Source organism: Coturnix japonica, chromosome 2 (genome assembly GCF_054131305.1).
Source record: "Coturnix japonica strain WE chromosome 2, WE-NBRP24, whole genome shotgun sequence".
NCBI lineage: Eukaryota > Metazoa > Chordata > Aves > Galliformes > Phasianidae > Coturnix > Coturnix japonica.
This window is the reverse complement of record NC_140664.1, coordinates 12,135,523-12,159,130: the sequence shown is the minus strand read 5'-3', so window position 1 is coordinate 12,159,130 and position 23,608 is coordinate 12,135,523. Positions and strand designations below refer to the sequence as shown.

The following is a 23,608-nucleotide window of genomic DNA, read 5'->3' as shown; positions in this document are numbered from 1 at the left end:
TGTAAATCCTTCACATCACTGTTACACACATTACCCAACTGCTCTACAAACTAGAGATTAAATTAGAAAGAAAACTGATTTATGAGCATATTTGTCTAACTATAATATAAATACCAAAAGTAACTGCCAATGTCTTTCTAGTTACCTAAAACACCTCTGCTTAATGATCTGCATCCTGACTGTGGCTGGTTTCTCTGATAGAAGGGGAGAGGAGATCACACTATTCTTCACCAGGAACACAACAAACTCAGGCCACCATAAACGAGTTTACAATGAAAATTCAGAAGCTATCATTACAGAAGGGTACTAAAAATGAAACCCTTTCACTTCAGTTATATTAGCCAGCACTAAGAACCACAGGTTCCCTTCCTCCTCCCAGAAGAAGGAACTCAACTCCACATCTATTTTAGGTTTTGTTACGAAAAACACTAGTTTTCCATTGTATATATTTTTCCACTCAAGACGATGCCTGAGCTCACAAAACCCTTTAGTGCCTCTGAACACAAACAGTCCTTTCTATGGCACATTCTTGCTCTCCTTCAAAGGTGAACAGCCGACCCCTAGACAGCACATCTGCTGGGTGCAGGATGCTAACACCTGCTCAGCCTCTCTGCTGTCAGATGTCTGCCTTCTACTGTTCACAAGCTAGCATGACCTCAGAAGCCACAGAAATCCCCAAAGCTTTCCTCAGCAGCACATACTTGAAAGCGTTACTCAAGATTAGGAAAACCGCTTCAGTAGTTACAAAAAGTAAACCGGCACCCTTAAACTAATAGATAGGGCTGTTTCTTTTAGATCTAAAGGGAAACCGTATGGAGCATAAAACAGCACAGGAGAGGTGAAGCAGCTAAGGAAACTGATCTCTGCAAGACTGATGGTGTTCAAGCCTAAAATAGGCTAGATTTTCCATAGTCGCATGCACACAGAGCAAAAGTTTAAGTAAATAGGAGACCTATAGGTGAGTCCCAAAGGTCAACTGACTCAGGCTCAGTGAGTTATTTCTTCATTATATCCTAGAGGTAAAAGGAACAAGCAAACTACTGTTTCAGAGTAGGAATGGTTTCTAACCACCGTTCATAACATAAGGATATAGAGATCCACAATTTACATCTGTTACTGTACCTGAGATTGGGCCCTCATCCCATTCTTCAGATCTCCTGAAGCGATTTGTTGTAAATCCCATGCAGACATTTACTCCAAAGGCAAAAGCAAATAAAGATATAACCTGCAAAAGCAAAACAGCAAAGTGATCAGATGGTGCAAATGCCCAGACTTCCAAGCCAAGAGTATTATGATTAAAAGGGCAGAGATGGTCCCTGTACATTCGAGCTCCCCAGCACAGCAGTTCCCATCACTGGCGCAGCAGCTGACAGAGTCACCGTTTTAGAGTAGCACAAACCAGAAGGGGTTTATGAATAAAACATCTCTTTCTGAAGCTGAAATGCTCCTTTTTGTAGGACCTTATTCAGGAGAGACGGGCTACTCCTCCTCTAAAAGCAAACACGCTCCTTTCCTCCCCTACCTGGTGGAAGTGGAAGCAGCCCTTCTTAGCCATACTAGAGGATTCTTGAAAAGCCCGTGCGGTACCGTCCCTTTTGCTTTATAGTGAGCGCAGAGCTCTGTTTGCTCCGGGAGTTCGGGCTATTAGCTACAAGTAATCCCACCTGGTGAGGTTGACAGGCTCGTGTGATTTGTCCAGGGGGTGATTTCATCATGTTTCACTCACAAATCGCAGCTCTGAGTGCAAGAAGCTCCAGGCATCATCCCTCGCTGCGCCCTCCCCCCAAACACACACACGCACACTTTTATGTGGTTTCCTCTGGCAAAGCAGGGCTTTCTTCTCTCGCTGCGGCCAATAGCTTTTCCTGCTCATTTTATTCTCCTCGCAAAAGTAACATGGCTAAAAGAGAAACCAAATGCGTCTCCATCTGGCTCAGAGAAGAAGCAGAAGAAGGGGGGGAAGCTCGCCCAGGCTGCGGAATGGAAATATCCCCACACCTCCTTCCAGTGCCACAAAGCGTGGGGCAGCAACCTGGGCTTCGCTCTCACTCTGCGCTGCCAGCCGGGTCGCAGTGTCCCCTGCCAGCGCAGGGTAGGCATTCAGCTCCCACACGCTGCAAGACACAGAGAGATGGCAACACACACAGTTTTACCCAGAGGGCTGGAAACCACAGCCTTTCGGAAAGGAAGAGAAGTGGCACGTTCCCTCTGCCCCACATTTTCCCATTTTCTTCCCCAGCAGCAGAAAGCTAAGCTGTATGGAGAAGAGCTTCTATTTACAAAGCAGGCAATAATGCTGAGCAGAATTACAGTTGAAATCGGTTGTTTAAATACAGTTTACCGAGGCAAATTATTGACCAACGTAGTTTGCTACTTTTTTCTTTCTCTTTTTATTTTTTACTTTTTTTTTTTTGGTTTGGTGAGAGCTCCTTTCATTAAGGTATTTACTAACAATGGCATTTAAAGGGACAGAATCAAGGCTGTTCAGCCTATGGAGAGACTTAGCTCCAGTTGCAACCTTGTCACGTTGTATAGTGGCATTGAGAAATACACAACAAATTTCTTTAAACCATCTTGCAATATGAAACACACACATTTTTCAGCTTTGCTGAGAGGTACTTTTTAGCTGCTGCAGTATTTGTCCCTCTCCACTGCGTAGCTTTGCAGGGCAGCAGCTCCTCTTTGCTTCTTCCAACTCATCTGCCTAACACCCGTGGCTCAGAGCTGATGCTTTTTAACGCAGTTTTTTAACCAAGAGTGGATCCATTGGGCAGCTGCATCTTTGCACTGCAAGCTTCTGAGAAACATTTTTACCACGGCAAGACCTCAGTCTTAGCTATACCAGGACACTGTACTCCTGTGTGAAGTTAAGACTTTTCTAATGTTTGCTTCATCACCAGCTTGGCTGACGATGAAACAGGCAGCTGAAGTACAGGTTGCATAATCTGCTGAAGGCAGTCTTTCTCTAGCAAAAAAACAAAAACAAAAACAACAAAACAACCTACCGACCTATGTACAGAGGTCTAGAGAAGAGTAATAACCAAATTTTGCACTAGCTGTTCCTACAATGTTATTCGCTCTTAGCCTCTGATATATCCTTGGTTAAACATCTTCACCAGCAAGTGCTAATAAGTACAGCAGTGCATGTCAGCAGGAGAAAGGAAACCAGACACCAAATTTCTCTACAGTGTCCCTTATCACAACTGATGAAGTTCGTGATTTGACTAGCAAAGCATGAGAATCGGCAGATTGAGCTCTTCCAGCCTGGGATCCCCAGGCCACCAAGTGGGGTGACCTGGGCAAAACACAATTGCATTTTCAAATCCAGTTGTCAGTTTTGAGGCAACATATCCAGGCACAGTTTCAGAGATGCTAAGCCTGTGCAGTCTCTGCATGTCTTCCTAATGTGCAAGTGCTGAGCTCTTTTGAAAAAAAAAAAAAAAGAAAAAAAAAAAAAAAGTTAAAAATGACCACCCAAAAAAACAAAACAAGAAATAAGACCAAATTATACAGCAGAATGGGTTTATCCAAATAAAAATATAGATATCATTTTATTTCATTCATGTAACATCTCCGGAGCATAAAAACTGCACAAGTTCATGTTAATGGAGGAGTTCATTTTAACTTTCCTGGTTCACACTATAAGTATGTTATATTAATTAACATCCTTTGTAATATCCTTTGAGAACTATAGATGACAGTGATCCTGAAACTACTAATATTTTTCTTATGTGTTATGTAAGACACATTTTCCAGTAGCTCTGAACTGACCACATCCTCAGATGCACAATAATCTTTTTGTAACAAGGATTCTGCCCGAAGCCACCCTGCAGATGCACAAGGAACCGATTAGCATAAACAAGGTTTAATTATTTTGTTCAGGGAAAATTTCACTGCTGGGAGCACTGGCAATTAACTTTTTAGCAATTAATTTCCTTTCTACTCGTCAGAAAAAGAAAGAATTAATTAGAGATAAGATGTTCCTGACCCTTTGGTCTCGCAGTGGTTCAGTATGAATTTGGGGCTTAAATTTTAATTACATGAAAAAGGGATTTTAACAAGATCAACAGAATGTGAAATGCATTTTAATCAATTGTTGTGTATGAGTATGGGGATTTAGCATTTCTGTCTGCTTAATACACGTAATGGCACTATGTTTAACTCAGAATGCAAAACTTCCTACCAGCCACTAGGTGACACTTCAAATGAGAAATTCATATTATGACAGTTCCAGAGTTACTTTATCTCTGTTCCACAGTTACTATAAGAAGGGCAATATTTACTGTCGTGTATAAAATTGACGTTTTCTTGAACTGTTTTGTTTTGTGATTTTGTTTGTTTGTGTCTGGTTTTGTTCTTGGTTTCTGTTTTTTAATGAGAAAGGAAAGCGCAGAGAAATCAAGTACATTGACTGAGTCAGTAGCTGGGGATGGAGTGGGCTCTGAAAAATAAGCCTTTCTAGCTCCTTATCTCCATGGTGCACAGGTGGGAGCAAGTAAATAACGAGGACCAGAGTGAAAGTTTCCAGTGTAGTTGATAGCTACATGAGTAGCAGAAATGTGAATTTGACCTCTCCCTCCATATACATCTTTTACATATAGTTATGGCCAAGAAAAAAAGGCTTGTCAAGTAGAAAGATTTCTAATCACAAAAGCTTTTGATAAGCTACAGAAACTCTGTTGCAGAATTCACGCAGTCTCCAAACTGAATGCACTCAGATACCCATACAGCACACCACAGAAGTAGGTGAGTCTCCAGCAACTGAAGCAAACATGATGAAGATGTGGGCATCTCACTGAAAACACCCCAACATTTTCAGCAAAGCCAACATGATGAAGGAACAAACCCAGCAGGGTCAGAGAACAGAAGGAAAGACAATAGAGAACATGGTGGCCTGCAACAAACAGCACCTCAGCAGAGACTAGCCTGGCAATCAGGCCACAGCCATATACAGAAACTGAACTGCATGCTTAGCAAGGGATAAACTTCAAATGGCTGACAAGCTGTACTGGAAAACAAAGACATGCAATCCATTCATAACAGATAGGTAAGGATAGAAGATATTCATATGGATATGTGAAGGTGGAGGCAGGGTATAGGGCACAAGAAGCTGTTAGGAGAAACAAAAATCAGACTGTCCCTTCTTTGGGTTGTTGAACATGTGGTGAGATTAACAGAAGCTTCTGCAAGGATCTTTTTTCCTTTTACATGGAAAAACTCCATTTTATCAAGGAGGTGATCTCCATGGTAGAGGACAGTGGTCCAAGGGTTGATGATGGGCTCCTCCACCACATCTGCTGCTACCCTGTAAGACTGGAAGACACACAGGCCAGGCTGTGCTCATGAAACTGCCTGCTTATGAAGAGCCTGAAAACACCACCCAGCAGTGCCTGAGGGCTTAACGAATGCCTCATCAATTATCTGTCTGCTCATCACCATCCTGAAGGGAAAGGTATGCAAACCATGTGCTCAAGTGCAGTCAAGGAGCAGGCTGAGAAAGATCTTCTGGGCCAGAAAGATCCATAAGGAGGCAGCAGACCCTCAGGGAGGATCACAGATAAATTAAAGTCTTCAAAATAACAGTTCACTGCAGTCCAACCTGAGGCAAGATGTGCCTGAGGCACCTACAAGCCCATCAGCATTTCTGAGCACCCTATATGAGGCCCACAGGGAGTGCCGAAATCCAGACTGAACATTACTGAGAAGGAGCAGCAAAGCACATACCGTCCTCCTTACTTTGCCCTACTGGGTTAGCTACCAAATAAGGCCCTGCATGAAACACAGGTGTAACAGGGCCACACACCTGGCCTACACTGGGCCTACCTGCTGCCTACCCTGAGAGAAAAGAGATGCCACTGACTTAGGAGAACCTGAGTTCCATGCTCTGCTTCATCCTCGTTGGGATGAGGACTGAAACCCCGGTGGGTGGCCTAGTAAAATAAGGAGGGCATAATGCAGTACAAGGATAAACTCCCCCACACCATACACGACAGCTTCAGTGACTGACTGAGGGAGAGCTGTGAGTTTGGTGAGAACTCTGCAGATCCTGAGGCTGCCTGGGATGCCCAAGGCAAGACATTATGTCTAGTGCAACACACACACCTGACATCTGTGACTATACACAAGCAAAGCAAGGTTTGTGAGCAAAGACAGCAAAGTCAGATGAAAAACAGACAAGTGTAGAAAGCTGTGTGTACCTGAGAGCCTCCCTCCTCCTGGCAGTATGGCTCCCAACAGACCAGCTGGTCCAACATTTGTTAACATGTCCCTGAGAATCACACAACATAAACACCAATCCAACATACATGCTTTCATCACCCTCAAAGATGCTAACATCTTCTGAATTCAGTTTCTGGGTAATATTATTATTAAGAATCAGAACAAGCACTTTACTTGTGAGTTCATCACAGCCAGTCTTGATGGCTTTACATGGTAGCAAACATCTGCCTACACAATCACTGTTAATTTCCTGATCTTCATACAAAATGTACAATCTCTTCCATTCTGTGAAAACCACAGTCCTTTTGGAATAATGAGTAAAAGCTAAAAGAGAAAATAAAAATTAAAAAAAACAAAAACAAAAAAAAAAACAGAGCAAAGCTGGTAATGTTACTTAAAGATGTAAGGAAGATGGTTTTCTAGGCCTCAAACCATATCCTACTTTCTTTCTGTAACTTGTGTGAACATCCTTTACCATGTCTGACCCTTTTTCAGGAGAATATCAGGTTTGAACTGCCTGGATATATAGAATATCTTGTGAGGACTTCTACAATAATCCTGTAACAAAACCCTCCTACTTAAGCATATTTACCCTCAGCCCAAACTTCATTTTGGCACTCTTTCCAAGCTCAAGGCTTAGTTATGATTAAAAAACTTCCAAGTGCTAATCATTTCCCTTCAAATAAAATGTGGATGTAATTAATACTGCACTGTTTACTTTCAGTTTGTTTTCTTTTCCAAACAAGAGTTTCTATTTCTTTGTTTCAAATCTATTTTTTAAAAAAGTTTTTGGCATCTGGATCAAGAAAAGTATTTTAATTGATATTTTTCTTCTTGTTAATCTAAAAGAGAGAGAAAAAAAAGGTATTTTCTAAACAGCAAAATTCTATTTGATTTCAGTTTAAAGAGATTTGTCACTGAGAATATTATTCTCAACTTGCCTGTAGTTGGAGCTTTGGCCATCCATGCTCTCCAGCACCAACACATGCTCTGGAGAAAAAGCATAGCGAGATCAGGCTTGATTCCTCCTCAACCAACAGGGACATGTCCCCATTTGGGAACATTCTCCTTTTGTTTCTGCAGTTGCACAAGGAGGTATTTCAAGACTGAAGAACTGGCTGCTCTTACAGTGACCTGTAAGTGCCTGTACCTATGAAAGCTTTTTTGGCACGGTGAATGGATGTGTGAAGGTATGTAAAACTGCAGAACTGCAGGCCTGTGACAGGCTGCGACAGAGCTGCAGTTAAACAAAAAATAGCTCATACAGAAAAAACACTCTCACAGACACAGAACCATTCTGGATGGAATGCTTTGTCATGTAGTTGAAATAGCACAGTCTAAAGATATATGAACAAAACCAGCAGGTACAGTCCAAGTGTTAGGCACCTATCAGCAGTCATAGAATCATAGAATCGTCATATGGTTTGAAAAGACCTCTACGATCAAGGGAGACCTTATAGTTCTTTACATCTCCCTGAAAGGAGGTTGTGGCAAGGTTGGGGTCAGCCTCTTTTCCCGTGTAACTATCAAAAGAACTAGAGGGAATGGCCATGAGTTGCGCCAGTGGAGGTTCAGGTTGGATGTTTGGAAAAATTTCTTCTCCAAAAGAGTGGTCAGGCACTGGAATGGGATGCCCATTGGTGGAATCACCATATGGTGGAATCACCATAGCTGGAGGTGTTCAAGACACATTTAGATGTTGTACTAAGGGACATGGTTTAGTGCGGAAGCATTGGTGGTAGACAGATGGTTGGACTGCATGGTCTTGCAAAACCTTTTCGAACCTTGGTGATTCTATGATGATTACATCATCTAAGTCCAGCTGCTGACCTATCCCCACTATACCACTAAACCATGTCACTAAGTACCACATCTACACATTTCTAAAACACCTCCAGGGACAGTGAGTTCACCACCTCCCCAGGCAGCCTGTTCCAATACCTCACCACTCTTTCTGAGAAGTTGTTTGTAATATTCAGCCTGAACCTCCCCTGGAGCAACTTACAGCCATTATCTCTCACCCTATCACTTTATGTGGGAGAAAAGGCCAACCCTCACCTCACCACAGCCTCCTTTCAGGCAGTTGTAGAGAATGATAAGGTCTCACCTGAGCCTTCTCTTCTCCATAGTGAACAATCCCAGTTCTCTCAGCCACTCCCCATAAGACTTGTGCTCCAAACCCTTTACAGCATTTTTGCCCTTCTTTGATTAATCCCAGTAGACTGGCTGGCCATCACTTCAATTCCTCTCACTCCAACCGCCCCACCACTCCTACCCAGGGCCACCATGTGAGGTTTTGCAGTTGGATGAGTTTTGTGCTCAGACCTGGGAGCAGCATGTCTGCAATAGACAGCAGCAAGCTGCAAGCTGCTACCGCTTCTGAACTCTAATGTCAGTGTGCAGCATCCCTTGGCTGGGGACAGCACAGAGCTATTCATCTCTTCCTTCACACTTCTTTATGCTTCCTATCATGCATCTGCCACTGCCTGTTTTAACAGCAAAGCTCAAAAGCTTAAAACAATTGCATATTATTTTTAGGTCATTTTGGACAGATGGGTCATTTTCCAAGCATCACAAATTTTCCTAAGTTGAACTGTGTCATGCCAGCATTTTTTTCTCTCTCTCTGCTTACGGCTGAGTGCAAAGATGACAAATGTAGGAACAAAGGGAAAAACATCCTGTTGGAACAGTACTCCCTGTATTTTCAGGGTGAGAAAAGTATAAGCAACGTTTCAACAACATAACAATGCAATCCATTGCTGTGCTATTTTTTTCAACCCGTATCATAATGTGTAACTGAATATATTTCAAGCTGTGCAGGAGTGCAGTATGAAAAAAAGAAGGAAAAAAAAAGCCATGAAGGAAAGTGCTAGAAAGCAAAAGTAGGCAACACTGTGCTTGCATAGTTTTGCTTAAGGATTATCAGCCTTTTCTTGTTGTTGTTGTTGTTAATTCTTTTTACATCTATTTAGCATAAAGCTTTGAAGAGGAGCAGAGTCCTTTTTTATGGATTAAACAAGGTGACTGCAGTGAAACCACAGCCACTTTATTAACAGATTTATTCGATATTTGAAAGTGGATAATCTCAAAGATTTAGGTTTTGTTTCCCTAATTCATTTTTTTCCATCAAACTGAACAAGATTTTCAGAAATAATCTGTTCCTCTGTTTAATGATTATTGACTGTTGTACAATAAAAGAAGCTCTGCTTTGCTCAGCCCTCACAGCAAAGAGATGCATGTCTCCTCCCCACCCCACTAAATCCCTTTTCCACAGCAGACACCAGTAAAGTCAGCTTGAAATTGTACTTGTTGAAGCTTCTCAGAGCAGAGACAGATGTTCCTGGGCATTCATATGGAGTTTGCAAAACAGCTGGGGCTGTTTAATTTTGTATTCTTTCTCTGTTCATTGCTGCCCCTTCTCCAAGATGCTGCAACATAACACCTTTGAAAGCAATGCCTGTTCTAATGCAATGTAAAATGGGTGAAATAGAGTAAAATTGAGTGAAATAGAGCTCTGGTGAAGAGCCATTTTTCCAGCTTTTTCAGCTTTTCTTTCCATCTTTGCCAGCTGGAGGAAAGGCCTGCTGTCCTTGCTCATGTCTGCAAGCTCAACATTTATTCTTTTTGAGTGAAGAGTCACCCACTCCAGTTGCTTCTCCCTGTCCCTTCTGCACTGCTCTGCAACAACCAAAGGAGTTTTACTGCTCAGCTAATCTTCCCTCCAACTTAGTATTGAGGAATACTATGATTAAATCACCTTAGATGTATAAAATGAAAAGCAAACAATGCTTTGCTTTGTTGGCTAAAGGAGCAGGGATGAGCAGAGGAACCTGACAGGGAGCAGAAATACCTCTAGGTGACATTGCTGAAGTCATAAAAGGAGGATCCCTATCACTGGGGCAAACCTGGATCCCTTTGCATTATGACAAGAGCAGGAGCACGTACTTGCTTCCTCTATAGTAGCTTAAGTCACAACAGCTGTTCTGCAAATGAGTATCAGACCAAACTTCATGTTCATAGCCCTGTTTGTAGGCAACCCGATCCTGCTGAAACATCTGCTTGATTCTGTCGATGTTTTCAGAAGATATAGGGCAAAAAGAATTAAACAAGGAAAACTGCTTGTTACAGAGTCAGGACAGAGGGCACAGGGCAGAGGTGTGGGAGGACTTTGGAGAGGCAGCAGCTTCAGCAAATAAGTAAGACTTAATGCTGCCAACAATATCTGGAGGCACCCAATATCCCAGCACAGTCAGAGCTATATCCCAACATCTCTGAAGAAATTCTGGGCTGGCTGGCAGAGAATCACAGAATCAGAGTGGCTTGGGTTGGAAGGACCTCAAAGAACATCTACTTTCCAACTGATGTGATGCAAGGGAAGAAAAGTTGACCTTGAATTTGGGGGTGAAAAGAGACGGTATGTTAGGAGGACAGATCTTTGGAGGGAAATATTTCCTTCTTGTTTTCTGTTTTGGGGGACTACAGTGGATAAAACCATCCCTGTGAGCTCCCTTTTATTGTTAATGTTCTTTTTCTGTTGTGCACTAGTGCACATGTCTGATATAGGCTAAAGGACATAACAATTAGAGCTTATTTAGATGCACTGAATTTATTTGGAGAAGCACAAGTGACCTGAATAATGAATCCTTTTGGACACGTTTTCTTTAACAGAAGGTCTTAGAATGTGGCATCAAGCAATTCTTTGGTACAATCCCATCGTTTACAAAGAATGTCCAAAAAATGCAGTTTCCCTGAGAACAGAAAGGAATCCTATTGTTTCAGATATCTAAAAGGCACTTAAGGACTTCTTACATTTATGCTGAATGAAGGGCTATCAGCTCCAAAGGAATTTCACCCAACTTCATAGCAGTGATCCCTTTCTTCTGCCCTGCCCTAAGCACAACCTTGTCTTGAGTTTGCCTGTTGTCTTCTCTGCTACCTTAGCTCCGTGGGCAGCAGCTTGTAAAGAAAGGAAAGCAAGGACTTACAGATGATTCAAGCTCAGTTATTTACAACATATTATTGCATGAGGACTCTTTATCTTCATCCCAGAAAGCACTTTCAAGCTATTGCATTCATCAGTGTCACGTTCACCAGGCACATGGAGCCAGTACAACTGAAAAGGCTTTTCCCAGGAAAGAATACGCAGCAGGTGTAAGCAGCCATTCTGCAGATATTAAATTCTACTTTAAAATCATCCTATTCTCTTTGCCTTTTTCACTGCTATTTGTCAGGAGTGCTGATTGTTCCTGCTGCACCAAAACGTTGTCTTGCCTGGAGGACACGCACATAAATAGGGCAGTTTAGAGCAATCCTGGCAGAAATGAGCTGTTGGAATCTAGTCACTGAATACACAGGGCTGGGATGAGGTGTCCATAGGCCGTATTCCTCCCCTCTGCTTTGTTATGCTGCATGCAAAGTGCTCTGGGAGGCGTTCAGATCCTGTCCCAGGTTTGCAAGGGGCTCTCTGGAAAACCTGGAGCGACTGGCAAAAGAATGAGCTGGTGGATGAGCTTGTGTGTAAACAGCCTCTCCATGGGCTACCTCTGGCCAAAGTGCAAGCAGCACAGCCCAGCAGTGTAGGAAGCACGCCCTGGCCTTGTCCTACATTTGTCTGACTCTGGCAGGTGCCAATACAAAGCCAGAAACTGGCAGTATGCCTGCATGCACCAAGTGTTTTTATCCAGGATAGATTATATATCCCGAGTTCTTTGAGCACTAGAGAGGTGAGAGGAAGGGCCTCAGATGAAGGTACTGTTTAAGAACGAGCAGCAGTTTCTGTCTTCCCTGTCTGCTGCAGGGCCTCTGTGAGGAGAGGCAGGTGCTGCCCCACGCAGGATGTGGCTGCAGGCCAGTTCCAGGCCCTATCGCAGGGCATGGCTGGGCCCTGCAGCCAAGCTGGTGACGCCTTGGGAAAAACAGATTTCAGAAAGGACAACAAATATTGCACAGGCAGTGAGGAGTGAGAATAGATGTGGAACAGCCCTGCAGACACCGCAAAGGAATGGGGGTGCAGCAGGCACTGGAGCAGGGATTCCCCTACGGCCCAAGGAAGAAACCCACATTGGAGCACGTTCATCCACCCTGTCCTTACCTCAACCCGCAGGCTTTTCCATCCTATTATCTTCCCCTGTTCTCTTGAGGAATGAGAGAGATACTGCAGCCTGGTGGGTCCCGGGCAGACAGCCAAGCCAACCCACCACAGCTTCCTCTTAAAAAACGTTCACACAATAGTATGAAATCAGATAAACAAGAGAGAAATCCTGCAGATTTCAGAAGTACTTTACAATAGAAAGAGTGGAAGGAAGGCATAAAGTTTCCTACAGAAATGGAAAGAGAGTGACTGAACAGGAACTGTATTGAGGAGGCAACAGGAGACACAATTTCTCTCCAGTTGCATAAGTGAGGAAGATCCATCTGCAATACAAGAACAGCTCTTTTTGGCTCGTACAGAACCAGAACACAGGAGCTGAGCATACTTGCTATTTCATCCAACTATTCATGTACTGATCTGAATTATTCCTGTATATTCGGTATCTGAAACATCTAAGGATTTCTTCATTTCTGGAAGCAAAATCAGTGTCTTGAAATATGAAGACATCTAGGATGAAAGATCACTGACTATGAATCTTCCTGTTGGAATTCAAATAGTACACAAGTGCAAACTAATTCTCCAGTGCCAGCAGGGCCCACACGTAATTATGTATTTGTATTTCTTTGTGTACTGAAGTGACAGTGACCCTGTCATCCGTTACTCAAAGTGAACGGAGCACACATAATTTCATGGATTTTGAGACAATGAAAGCCTGTGAGATCTGACATCCCATGAACACAGCCACCATTTCACAGAGCGATGAGCCCAGATGGGCTGGTGCTGCGCTAGGAGCACTGAACCCTCACCCAGAGAGGTGCAGTGGGGGGTCAAGTACACCTCCATCTTCACAAGCACATGAAAATGAGTTTGTGTTACTTGTGTGTCAGCAGTAACGCGTGTTGCTCCTTTAAGTGACTGTTTCTTTGGTGAAGCAACATGAGGAAGCACACAAAATGGAAATTCAGACAAGGTGGTGCTAGAGCCAGCAATGCCAGGAGTGGTCTAATGTCACCACCCCTCACTGATCCCTCAGAACTCAATACCTCCACTTCAGATCGATGTGGAAAGGATTACAAGTAGCACCCCAAGTAGCCCAGCTATGGCTGCTATGTGAGCATTGCTAGTAACAGCTTTCAAGAATGATGCTAACCTGTCTTTATCTGGCATTCAAACTCAGCTAGCATCCTTTATGAGTAATTGGGAACCTTCTCTGCTGCAATGACAGCAATGACATAAACTCATAGTTTAAGCACTGTTTTGCACCCTCTAAAACGAGGCAAGATTCAAGGAGGAGTAGTCATGTTTTCTTAACATGTTATACAGGTCCGCCTGCTAGGAGGAAGCATTTCTACAGCCATGCACTTCAAAAGAAGCTCCTTCTTAATATAAAAATGCCCATAATAATCCCTAAACAATTCAGCAGGTCACTCGTAGGCAACTTGGAGCAGAGTCAGCCTTTTTTGTTTTCTTTTAAGTATACAGAGCCCCAGCTGCCCCCACTGCCTCTCCCTACCCAGTGCTTACAGATGCTGAAGGGAAGCTTGCAGACACAGAAGTAATTAGAGGAAATCACAGTTAAAATCTAAGCAAACCAGAAGCCAAAGAGACTTAGAAGGGGGATCCAATGATTATTACTACAGGATCAAACTAATAAAAATCATTACAATTCCAACCATACTGAGCACTGCAAGGCATGCACGGCTTTGTTAATTCCTTATCAGCTTGCACCTCTAATCAGCACTTTGCATCTTTGGCATGGGGAGTTAGGAAAAACAAACACAAATATTGTAATTCTGCAATGATTAAAAGAAATTCATGCATTTCTTTCAGGAAAGCAAGGATTAGGTAGAGGTGCTTGTAATAGGAACCTTATTTAAAACAGCTTGCCTTCACACCCAACAGATGGTGAAGAATTTAATACAAATCAAATGCCAGGTGATGTGCTAAACTGATCATCGCTTGTTGAAGTGACGTTAATATTGCAGGAGGTCAGAACAAACAAAACAGACGTTTCTTTGCTTGTGTCTGTAGCGGGTGCCAATTTTAACACTGCTATAAGGTAATAAGATATGAAAGGCAGTTTATATTTGGAAGGTTAAGAGAGAAGGATATCTACATAAAGCAGAACAAGCTGTAAGAGATCTACTATCATTTTTTAAATATACTTACTGCTCTGTGCATTAAATAACATGTTCTACTTTAATTATGACTCAGAGCACTTCCATTATCACCTCTAAAAGCACATCGAAAGGGCTTTCAGCTTGCCAAGTCCCAGTCCGAGCTGCGCTTGGCAGGAATACACTCGCACCGCTTCACAGCCTGACTTTGCTTGTAATTATGTTTACTTCAGCCTACTTCCACAAGCCAGAAAAACACGGGGCAGAACGGGAGGGAGGGAGGATGTGCCTACCGTACCAGCGGGTCTTTTTTCTCCATGGCTGAGGTTTGACGAGGAAACTTCGCTTCGCCCCGGTCCCTGCAGCGGCTGCCCTGGCCCCGGGCCGGCTGCTGGGAGCTGCCCGGCCGCCTTGGGCTGGGAGCTGGAGTCAGGGTGCCAGCTGCCCCGCAGGACAATGGCTCCATTGGGACAGAGCTTGGGGACAAAGGCGCTGCTTTCAGGATTGATTTTATATGCACACATGTGACCTTTGCCTGAAATGACTCTATGGAAAGCGTCCCTGTCCCGAAGATCTGCTTTCAAATGCAGCGGACTGATGTTCTTGCTTAATCTGTTCTTTTTTTTTTTTTTTTTTTCTTTTGGCCACGAATGCCTCAGGAGAGGTCATGTGCAGATAACAAGGTGGTGTTGAGCCCTTTCTAATCATTTAATAGTGCTATTCAGTAATGGATAGGGTTATTTTTTACACTTTCAAAGTCTTTCACCAGAATTTGCTAGCTGGGGTGCTTTTATCTGCACTCAGGAATTTAACTACAAATCTGGAGAGCCCGAACTTCTAATCTGATGCCCTGAGCCACTTCCAAACGCGGGCCAGCTTCACTAGAGCTCATGTAGTATTAAATGTGTGCATTCAGATAAGAACGTGGGAACCTTTCATTTTTTAATGAATCTGTATAATTAATCTGTAGAATACTTCTTTAAAAATGAATTCCTGGATCATAAATTTAAAGTGATTTTTAAAGTTTTGACATTTCATACTTGGTGGGATATAAAATGGAAGCTGTCAGTATTTAGCACACATGAAATCTAGATATCACCGTAGCTGGAGATAGGGGCACAAAGGAGTTTGTCACTGTGATACAGTGATGCTGCAAATGCTGCAGCTGTAGCTGCTCAAAGGCAGCTCCCTTGGAGGGCTTCTTTATTTCATTAGAGAGTTAGATAACATTTTCCATTCTAAGACCTTGATTTTTGCTGTTAGTTGCTCTGAGAGAATGGCCGTTTTACTTTATTACTTTTCATTGTCTATTTTTGTGCTGGAAACATGGATTTCTTTAATCTATTTTTAAGTTAATTAAAAATATGCCAACCATTTTTTTCAGAGTAAAGCAAAAGGTGAGTACTTTGCTGTACTGATATTATATACATTTCTCTGTCCTTTCCATGAACAAATAACATTATTATATACCTTGGAAGCAACAGATTGGATTTGGGGCATCGGGGAAGAATAGCCTTTTTAAAGTGAATGCGTTCATCCATCCCTACCAAATTCCAGCTGGATTTGGTCAAGTCATAAATCTTGAAGAGATCTTTGTGTATGCTCAGCACTGTGTGCAACTTGCTCACACTTAACCACTGAGCTCTCTGGAAGTCAACTATTCTGGTTGGCTTTGAGTCCCTTACAGCCAGGGATGCACTGCAAAGTTTATGTCAAGGGAAAGGACTTGTAACAGACACACAGCTGAATCCAGGAGTGGGTCACCCACTGCCAGCAAAGCTTCAGATTGAGTTGCCCACATCTTCCCTATAAAAAACGTGTGCTTGTTCGCTCTGTAGATGGCCAGAGCTAAACCTAATGCCTCTGTGAACTCTGCCTATGACCCTCCACTTCATCCTTCCTACTTCTTAAAGCCCCTTCCCTCACCATTGGTCCTTTGAGGCGTTCACACAAAAAAGAGGATAAAATCAATGCTATGAGCAGCTGCTGGAAAGGTGGTGGGTCCTGTGCCATGCATAGAACAGGGCTGCTGCTGATCAGACACTGTCACCAGGTGAAGGTACATTGCAGTGCACAGAGACCATGAAAGCAGATGGATTTCAAGTGGTTGTTTTAGAAATCCCAAAAAGCAATGTCATACCTTTACACATCCGATCCAACAACTGCAGAGTTAGAGTTGTGTGAGTGCTAAGTGCAAACATTCACATATTTAGCAAGGTCTAGAAGTGAGATATTTGAACATCCTACAACACAAGGGAGCAAAGTATGGGAGAAGAAACAAATTAACAAACTGACACAAGGTCTTCCCACCTCATAGCAGCCTGTTCCCAGCATCCTACTCCCTAATGTTTGTTTGAATTCCATTTAAAAGAGGATTCCCCTCTTAGAAGCTGATGTGCAGCTTGTTGTATCACTGACAGTGTTTTTTTTTCCCCCTTAGATTCCCAGATCCCCATCTGGCTTTAATCTTTGTTTGTTATTATTATTATGTTTTTGTGTCTTATTGACATTTGGAGGCAATCACAAACCTCCCCTCCAGCACTGTTAGTGGGTACTAGCATGATTTAACATTCCCCAGCATATTAATTGCAATCTGAAAATATTTTAGTAGATACTCAGCCCTGTTTAACACCACAGCATTCCTGGTAACACAGCTATCTACTAATCTGAGTCGCACGCAATTAAAATAAATCTTAGCCAATTCTGTATAAACAAACTCAGGCGTTGCCATCTCTAGATGTCACTGGGAGCAGCAGGGCTCGCTTTGGAAGAAGCTTGTTTAGAGTTAATGGCCGGGAACTAGGATGCATGATGAAGAGGCTTTCAGGCTACCACTCATTCAAAGCCTGTGGTTATTACTGCATTCATCATATATCCCCTCCCTGCAGCTTCATCTCTGATGAGCTGCAAGCAGAGCTGCTGGAGCTGCTTTGTGCACTTGGTTTAGGCAGCAGCAGGGCAGAAGCGGTTCAGCTCAGGACAATGCTGGACATACTCGGGGCTGTTACTGCTACACGTAGGAAATTTCCACGTGTGGTAGGCAGGTACTTCCCATGTGAAGGAGAAGCTCAGCTGAAGAGACAAGGAATTGAAAGTCTTGGATGAGGAACTGAAAATCCTCTCAAGTCTTACCTTTAGAATAGAAAACCTTTGAAACATTTGGTCTAATAAAAAAGTCCAAGTTCCAGATCCTCTAGGTTCAGAAATGAGTATTCAGGAAATTGGTTTTACAAGAAATGCACTGAGGAGAAGACTTTCTGAGGGACATGGTTTCATGCCTCTGTTTGCATCACAGGACAGGCTGTGCTGCAAGGTTAACTATAAGAATAAAAGGCACCCTTTCCTTTGCACTACTCAGAATTGAAGGGGATGATACAATGTGGGACCAAACCTTAAGAAAATATTACAGAGGCCGTGCTTCAAAGCAGCTGTTCTACCACCAGAATCAGAGTCTGAGAGTCTGAACATCAATTGATCTTGTGCAATCAGAGGGAGCAGCTGTATACTTAAATCAAGCCAAACATTGAGCACCTATATATGGATTTCCAGAGCTAATATTAAGATCCTGGTTTTAAAAGACGTGTTTACATATATCCCAGGCTCCTCGAAATAAAGATCTTTTCACCATTACCCCTTTTAATCCCTTCATTTTCTACGCTCATTTTTAAACAGTGCTGTTGCAAATAAATGCATCAGAAAATCAACCCGGCAGTTAAATCCGCCACGGGTAGGACAGCATTAAAACCAACCACAAAAAAAACCAGCGCTTCAAAAATATTGTACTGTAGATAGTCACGAATAAAAGAAGATTGTGACTTACAAGAAATATATGACCCCTCCTACAGTTAATCTATTCCATATTTGTTGATTGAACGTGAATTACAGTTGAAAAATATCCCAAGGGATTACTTAATATACTGCCTAATCCAGCCGTCCACCCCCTGCAAAGAACAACCTCATGCGGTTTTGCTTCATTAGGAGTTTCTCTGCAGCTCCAGTGTCCCAGCTCAGTTTCACCTCCTGCAAACAGGTCTGAGCATGAAGAAATGACTTCTGTGGCCAGAACTGTGCAGAACTATGTAGCTCTGAACAAGCTTAATTGCATGAGTTGAGCTAATGGAAAAACTGTACTTTGCCTGACTACCTTCAAGGCATGGTTGGAGTTATCCCTTCTGAAACCTGAATGGATTATGTGGTCTTGTATCTCTGGCTTGGTTTTGGCATGTTTTCCTTTTATTTAACCCTTAGTTTACAGCATGGTGGATGTATTACGGTTTTGCTCATGGTCCAAAGCTTTACCAACTCTCCTGTTCAACATTTTTCCTGCAATGAAATGGTTTGTTTCACAGAATCACTGAATAGTAGAAGCTGGAATGGGCACTTGGGAATGGGCACTGTACTGATGCATGCAGTTTTTCCTGCATAGATACAGGAATCAACACTTGCCCTTGTCATTGTTTCCAATGCAGTTTGTCCATTAGCAGTAATATTGTGACATCCCTTATCCTCAACTTACTTGAAAATGTATCTTCACTTAGAAAAGCCATTGGATCCACAGCTTCTAAAGAGCTTCTGTCAAAAACTCGATCTACTCATGAGCTCTGTTAATCACAGTATGCTGGGCTGTGCACAGCTATTAAGAAACACTGCTTTACAAATATGCACTATCTTGGGATCCTCTACTCTGATATCCTGTGGATATCTGCTATGGACAACTTGGGATGGAAGAAAAATGGCCATGAACAGGAGCTCTGTGTCAACTCACACAAGGAGACAAACAAGTGCAAAGATGTGAATAATTGTAAAGATCAGCAACTACACTTCGGTTCTCTCTTGCTGGCCAGAAAAGGACTTAGGGAAGAACAGAGTATCACTGGCATCTGTAAAGATCCTGTTCCTTATCTCTAGGGCTGAAACCACAACTCCTTTATCTTGTTCCCATATCATTCTACACCTCCAGTCTTTCTCCTTTCACAGCTGTTTTCTTGCCTGATGTCCTGTTCTGAACAACATCTGTAATCTAACACAAAAGAAACTGCTCCGTCTCCTTTTAAAGGTTTGGTCTAGTACAGTACGTGCAAGTTCTATCAGATTCCACATCCTGAATGAAATGTACAAACTTCTTAAACGAAATGATAACTCACAATTTGTAACTGAGGACAAAGTTAATAAAATCCTTCAAGAAACCTGACACACATATGTCCAGAAGGGAACAGTTCAAATTTCAGGGCTGCTCTTATATGCTACAGAAAATCTATAGTCAGAAGCTGACTGCCAGGGATTGAAACCAATTATTTCATGAGTAATAAGGAATATACAGTTACAATTTAGAAAATTGTGAAGCAGTACTACAGCTCTTCAACAAACTCTCTGCTTTTAGACAGAGTAATGCCCCAGATAACATGAAGTCCAGGTGAGAGCAGCCAACAAACAAAGCCAGCATATCCTGGAGAGCTGTGAACTGAGGAAAATCCAGTAGAGGCTAAGGGGTGAAAGGCTGATGGTGGCACCCAAGAGGTCTCACTGCTGGGCAGCACTGGATGCACAGCTGGTTTTGTAGGTGATGCACCACGCCAGCCTTCAAAACACAACAAGGGATCTCAGCCACCCAGCAGCTGCTGTGCTAGCAAGAAGCTGGTGGCCCACCAGCCATGGCATGACTTGAGTTGTTCATATAGTGTTTATGACACAAGAACAACAGCCCAGCCACTATCACAATAATTTGCACCTTTAATGAAGCCCTGGATTTCCACCATTCTGTGAAGAAAGTATATAAGTGAATGGACAACACGTACTTTCATTTCCAAGAGTTTTGACTGAGGCCTATAGGAAAGCCCTTGTACAAAGCAGCTACAAAGCCCACTGCAACATGGGTTGGGGCCTTCTGAATGCTAGGCAGAATGGGTAGCATGGTGGCAGCTAAAAAGAGGGAGCTCACTGGGCTGCTCAGCTGGGACCACTGCAGGGAGATGCTGCTGTGAAGTGAAGGCTTTTAGACTATACAAGTGGTCTCTGACATGAATTGTACATTTAACTATTTGTGACTCCTAATACAACTCCTGTTTGTTTGCAAAGCTTGGTTTATACTCCTGCTTGTAATTTATCTTCTGCTTTTGATTCCTCACAACATCTGTGTCCTTTTTCCAGACCCCCCTGCATGGTTTTTATTCACAAAAGCTTTAAGAGTTTTGTTTTTGTTCTAACGTTTTTTGCCTTCTAAGTTGTTTTTATTATGATGCACACCACGCTGAGTGCTCTGGCAGCCTGCGAGGGCTGTTTTCTAAGAAGAATAAATTATGGGCATTAATAAAACAAAGCGCTGGGCTTTTGAACATTTGGTTTCAACGTGGAAGGATTCTCTTTCATATGAGAATCGTGTTGAGGATTTATTTCTAGGGGGAATTTTTCTGTTATTAAGATCTAACAAAGCAGTATTTTACTGAAGGCTTTTTGTTTTTTCCCTCATCCACTCTGTCATGGTTATTGCAAAGCTCTTCTGCTGTTTCTCATTTCACTGCAAGGTACCTATGTGCATATGAAAGGTATGCTGTGCAGGGTTTGCTTTTAAGTTTTCAGCTAAGTGGGGGGAGGGAGGTTGGGAGGTTTTTGTTTGAGCTTCTTTTGTGGAGAAGGATTAAGGTAAGGATACGGAAACCAGGAGTAAAGTAGTTCTTTAAAATAAAAACAGATCTCTCCTCTGTGAACACATGCCAAACAAATAGACAGATTATGACAGATTGGTTGGCTGCGTTCACAGCCGTGCTAGTGCAAAAAACAAGAGCACCATGAGCATGATTTACAAGATTTATTTGGACCTCCTTGAAAAGTCTTCCTTTCAGTAGGCTCGATCCTGCAATATAAGCAATTTAGCTCTCATGAGTAGTCCCATTGACTAAAAGCAGGGCGCGAATTTACAGGGTCACCTAAACCAACAGATGTGTTTTGAATGCAACATTTTCCCATAAGTCACTTCCCATTTTACCCTTTTGCCACCTGGACTACATCTCCTTAAATGTGCTTTATTGGTCCCATATGCCTTTATTCAGCGAAGTGCTCGGTCTTTGATGAAATGGAAGAGACGTAAGCGAGCACTGAACTGCTTTTCTGAGCTGGTGCTGCAGCCGCACTCCAGATTAATGCCTCCTTTCATATAGCTGCTGCCCTGCACTACACACATGGAACAGCCTCCCACTTGTAGCTCCCAAACATGCTCGCCTTTTCTTCCAAATCAGCACGCACAATCCTCCAGCTCACATCTCTACTGTTGCTGTTAATGCAAGGGAGGCTATTTTGCAAAGAACCATTGAGTATTCAACAACACCACATGCTTAAACTCCCCTGGACCTCGATCCCCTCTGGTTTCCAGGAGTGGAGTCTCACCCACAGACCCACACCACTTGGGCTGGCATCCAACCTGGCACCTCTGCCTCTTTGTAACTCACTGCCTGCCACTCAGTGCAGGAGACTGACTTTGGCTGCCCAGCCAGCATAAAACACTGTTTTCTTTCCTATCTGATTTTAGTTGGATTGGGTCTCTGGCTACTTAGCAGGATGACTCACCTTGCAAGGCCAGAGCTGGGCTGATGATGCATGGGAATCCCCAGAAGTGGAGCAGGAGGACAGGATGGCCACCTTCAGCAGTACGGGACCTTCAGCTCTTTGCAAAATCATACCCTAATGAGAAAAGAGGCACAGAGCAACTTGTCTGTCTATGTCCCACATTCTCCTTTACGCCTGCGTTTCACAATACAAAAGTATGAGAAAACATTTTGTTGAAGACATCCTGAAAAAGGAGGCAGTCTTTGCAGCTGGGTGGATTTTTAACCTGCATTTAAGCATATTTCAGAATTAGCAGGCATTAGCTATTAGCTCGTGCTATTAAAGATGTAAGTAGTCTGATAAACGTAGTGCTCCAGATCAGAAAGAAGGGTGAGATCTGTAAACTTTGCAATGTTTGACTTGAACTCAAGTGAAAACATCTGACAGCTTTTACTGGGCCTTGATGGGCATCAAGGTAAAAGTGACCCGATTGTTGCTTTTTATCATTGTCCAGCTGAGGTACAAAGCCAGGAATCTGTTTGTTAATTACTCCAGACACCTGATGGGTCAGGTTGGCAGTAAGGTGCTCTAAGCCTTCTCACTGATGTCATGAAAAACCTCGTGTGTTTCCTTCCTCACCACATGTCTTGCAAAGAGATTTACTGCTGTGTTTTAACCGCACGTCAATGAGCCATTCAAAATGTTCAGCAGCCAATTTGGAGACTTATCTGTGACAGCATTTTCCCAACGATAGGCTATAATTTATAGTAAGTGTTTGCATACTTCATTAGTTGCACGATGAGATGAAATACTACAGAATGGCGGCCTAAGTGATGGAAGCAATCAGTGGCACTGTATTCCTACCAAGGAGGGTGAAGATTAAGCAGGAACTGAGAAATGAGATCAGATTTCTTTGCTGCACTGCACTGCTCACAAACAGCAGCAAGCAACTGCGTGGGAAGACCAAGAATGACGTTCATCTGCATGTCCTAAGGTTTCACCCTACTTCTTGCAGGATCTTTTACCATCAATGCCACTTCTGTCAATTCGTTTTCAAATGGATGCCCAGTGAAGACAAGGGCCTATACAGTGAATTTATGCAGAGATCACATTGGCTTGTTAAGTCAGCTCTTAATCCACAAAGGGCTTGAAATCCATTTATCTGGGTGGTTCTAATGATTAATGATCAGAGTGCACAGAAGCACGGGGCTATTGTTCTACAGGGCTGTGCCACTCCAAGGCACTCCTACCAGCCCAGAAGAAAAATCCTCAAACCCCTGGGAGTCTGGGCTAGGATATGAAGACAAGGGACTTCTTCACTGAAGAAAAGGGGCCAAAGCTGTAGATTTGCAGTCCGTGTTTGGATGTCAAGGGGAAGTTCTTCACAGAGAGCAGTGAGGTGTTGGAACAGACTGTGGATGCCCCATCCCTGAAGATGCTCAAGACCAGGTCGGATGGGCCCCTGGGCAGCCTGGTCTAGTACCAGATCTGGAGGTTGGAGGCCGTGCCTGTGGTGGGGGGGTTGGAATTTGATGATCCCTTCCAACCCAAGCCATTCTATGATTCTATGATTCTACATGCACAAGATGAAGATTGATCAGGTTGGAGTGGGGAGATAGATAGATAAGTAGATATGCTGGGA

At 43.0% G+C, this 23,608-nt stretch overlaps 1 protein-coding gene across 14 annotated transcripts in view; it reads right to left on the bottom strand.

The window, feature by feature from the left end:
- The window catches only part of ENPP2 (ectonucleotide pyrophosphatase/phosphodiesterase 2), a 65,879-nt gene extending 50,913 nt beyond the window's left edge, over positions 1–14,966 (bottom strand). For 3 of the 14 annotated variants that reach the window (XM_085539377.1, XM_085539369.1, XM_085539370.1), the window contains exons 1-2: positions 14,721–14,966; positions 1,123–1,225 (exon numbers count right to left, since the gene is read on the bottom strand). In XM_085539377.1, the coding sequence (XP_085395503.1) occupies positions 1,123–1,225; positions 14,721–14,951 (334 nt within the window). In that variant the 5' untranslated portion in view covers positions 14,952–14,966. Of the gene's footprint in view, positions 1–1,122; positions 1,226–1,322; positions 1,372–1,522; positions 1,631–1,664; positions 2,042–14,720 lie in introns of those variants that run through there. The other 11 variants (XM_015856200.2, XM_085539371.1, XM_015856201.3 and 8 more) reach the window with 7 other exon arrangements.
- Between the last annotated feature and the right edge of the window lie 8,642 nt (positions 14,967–23,608).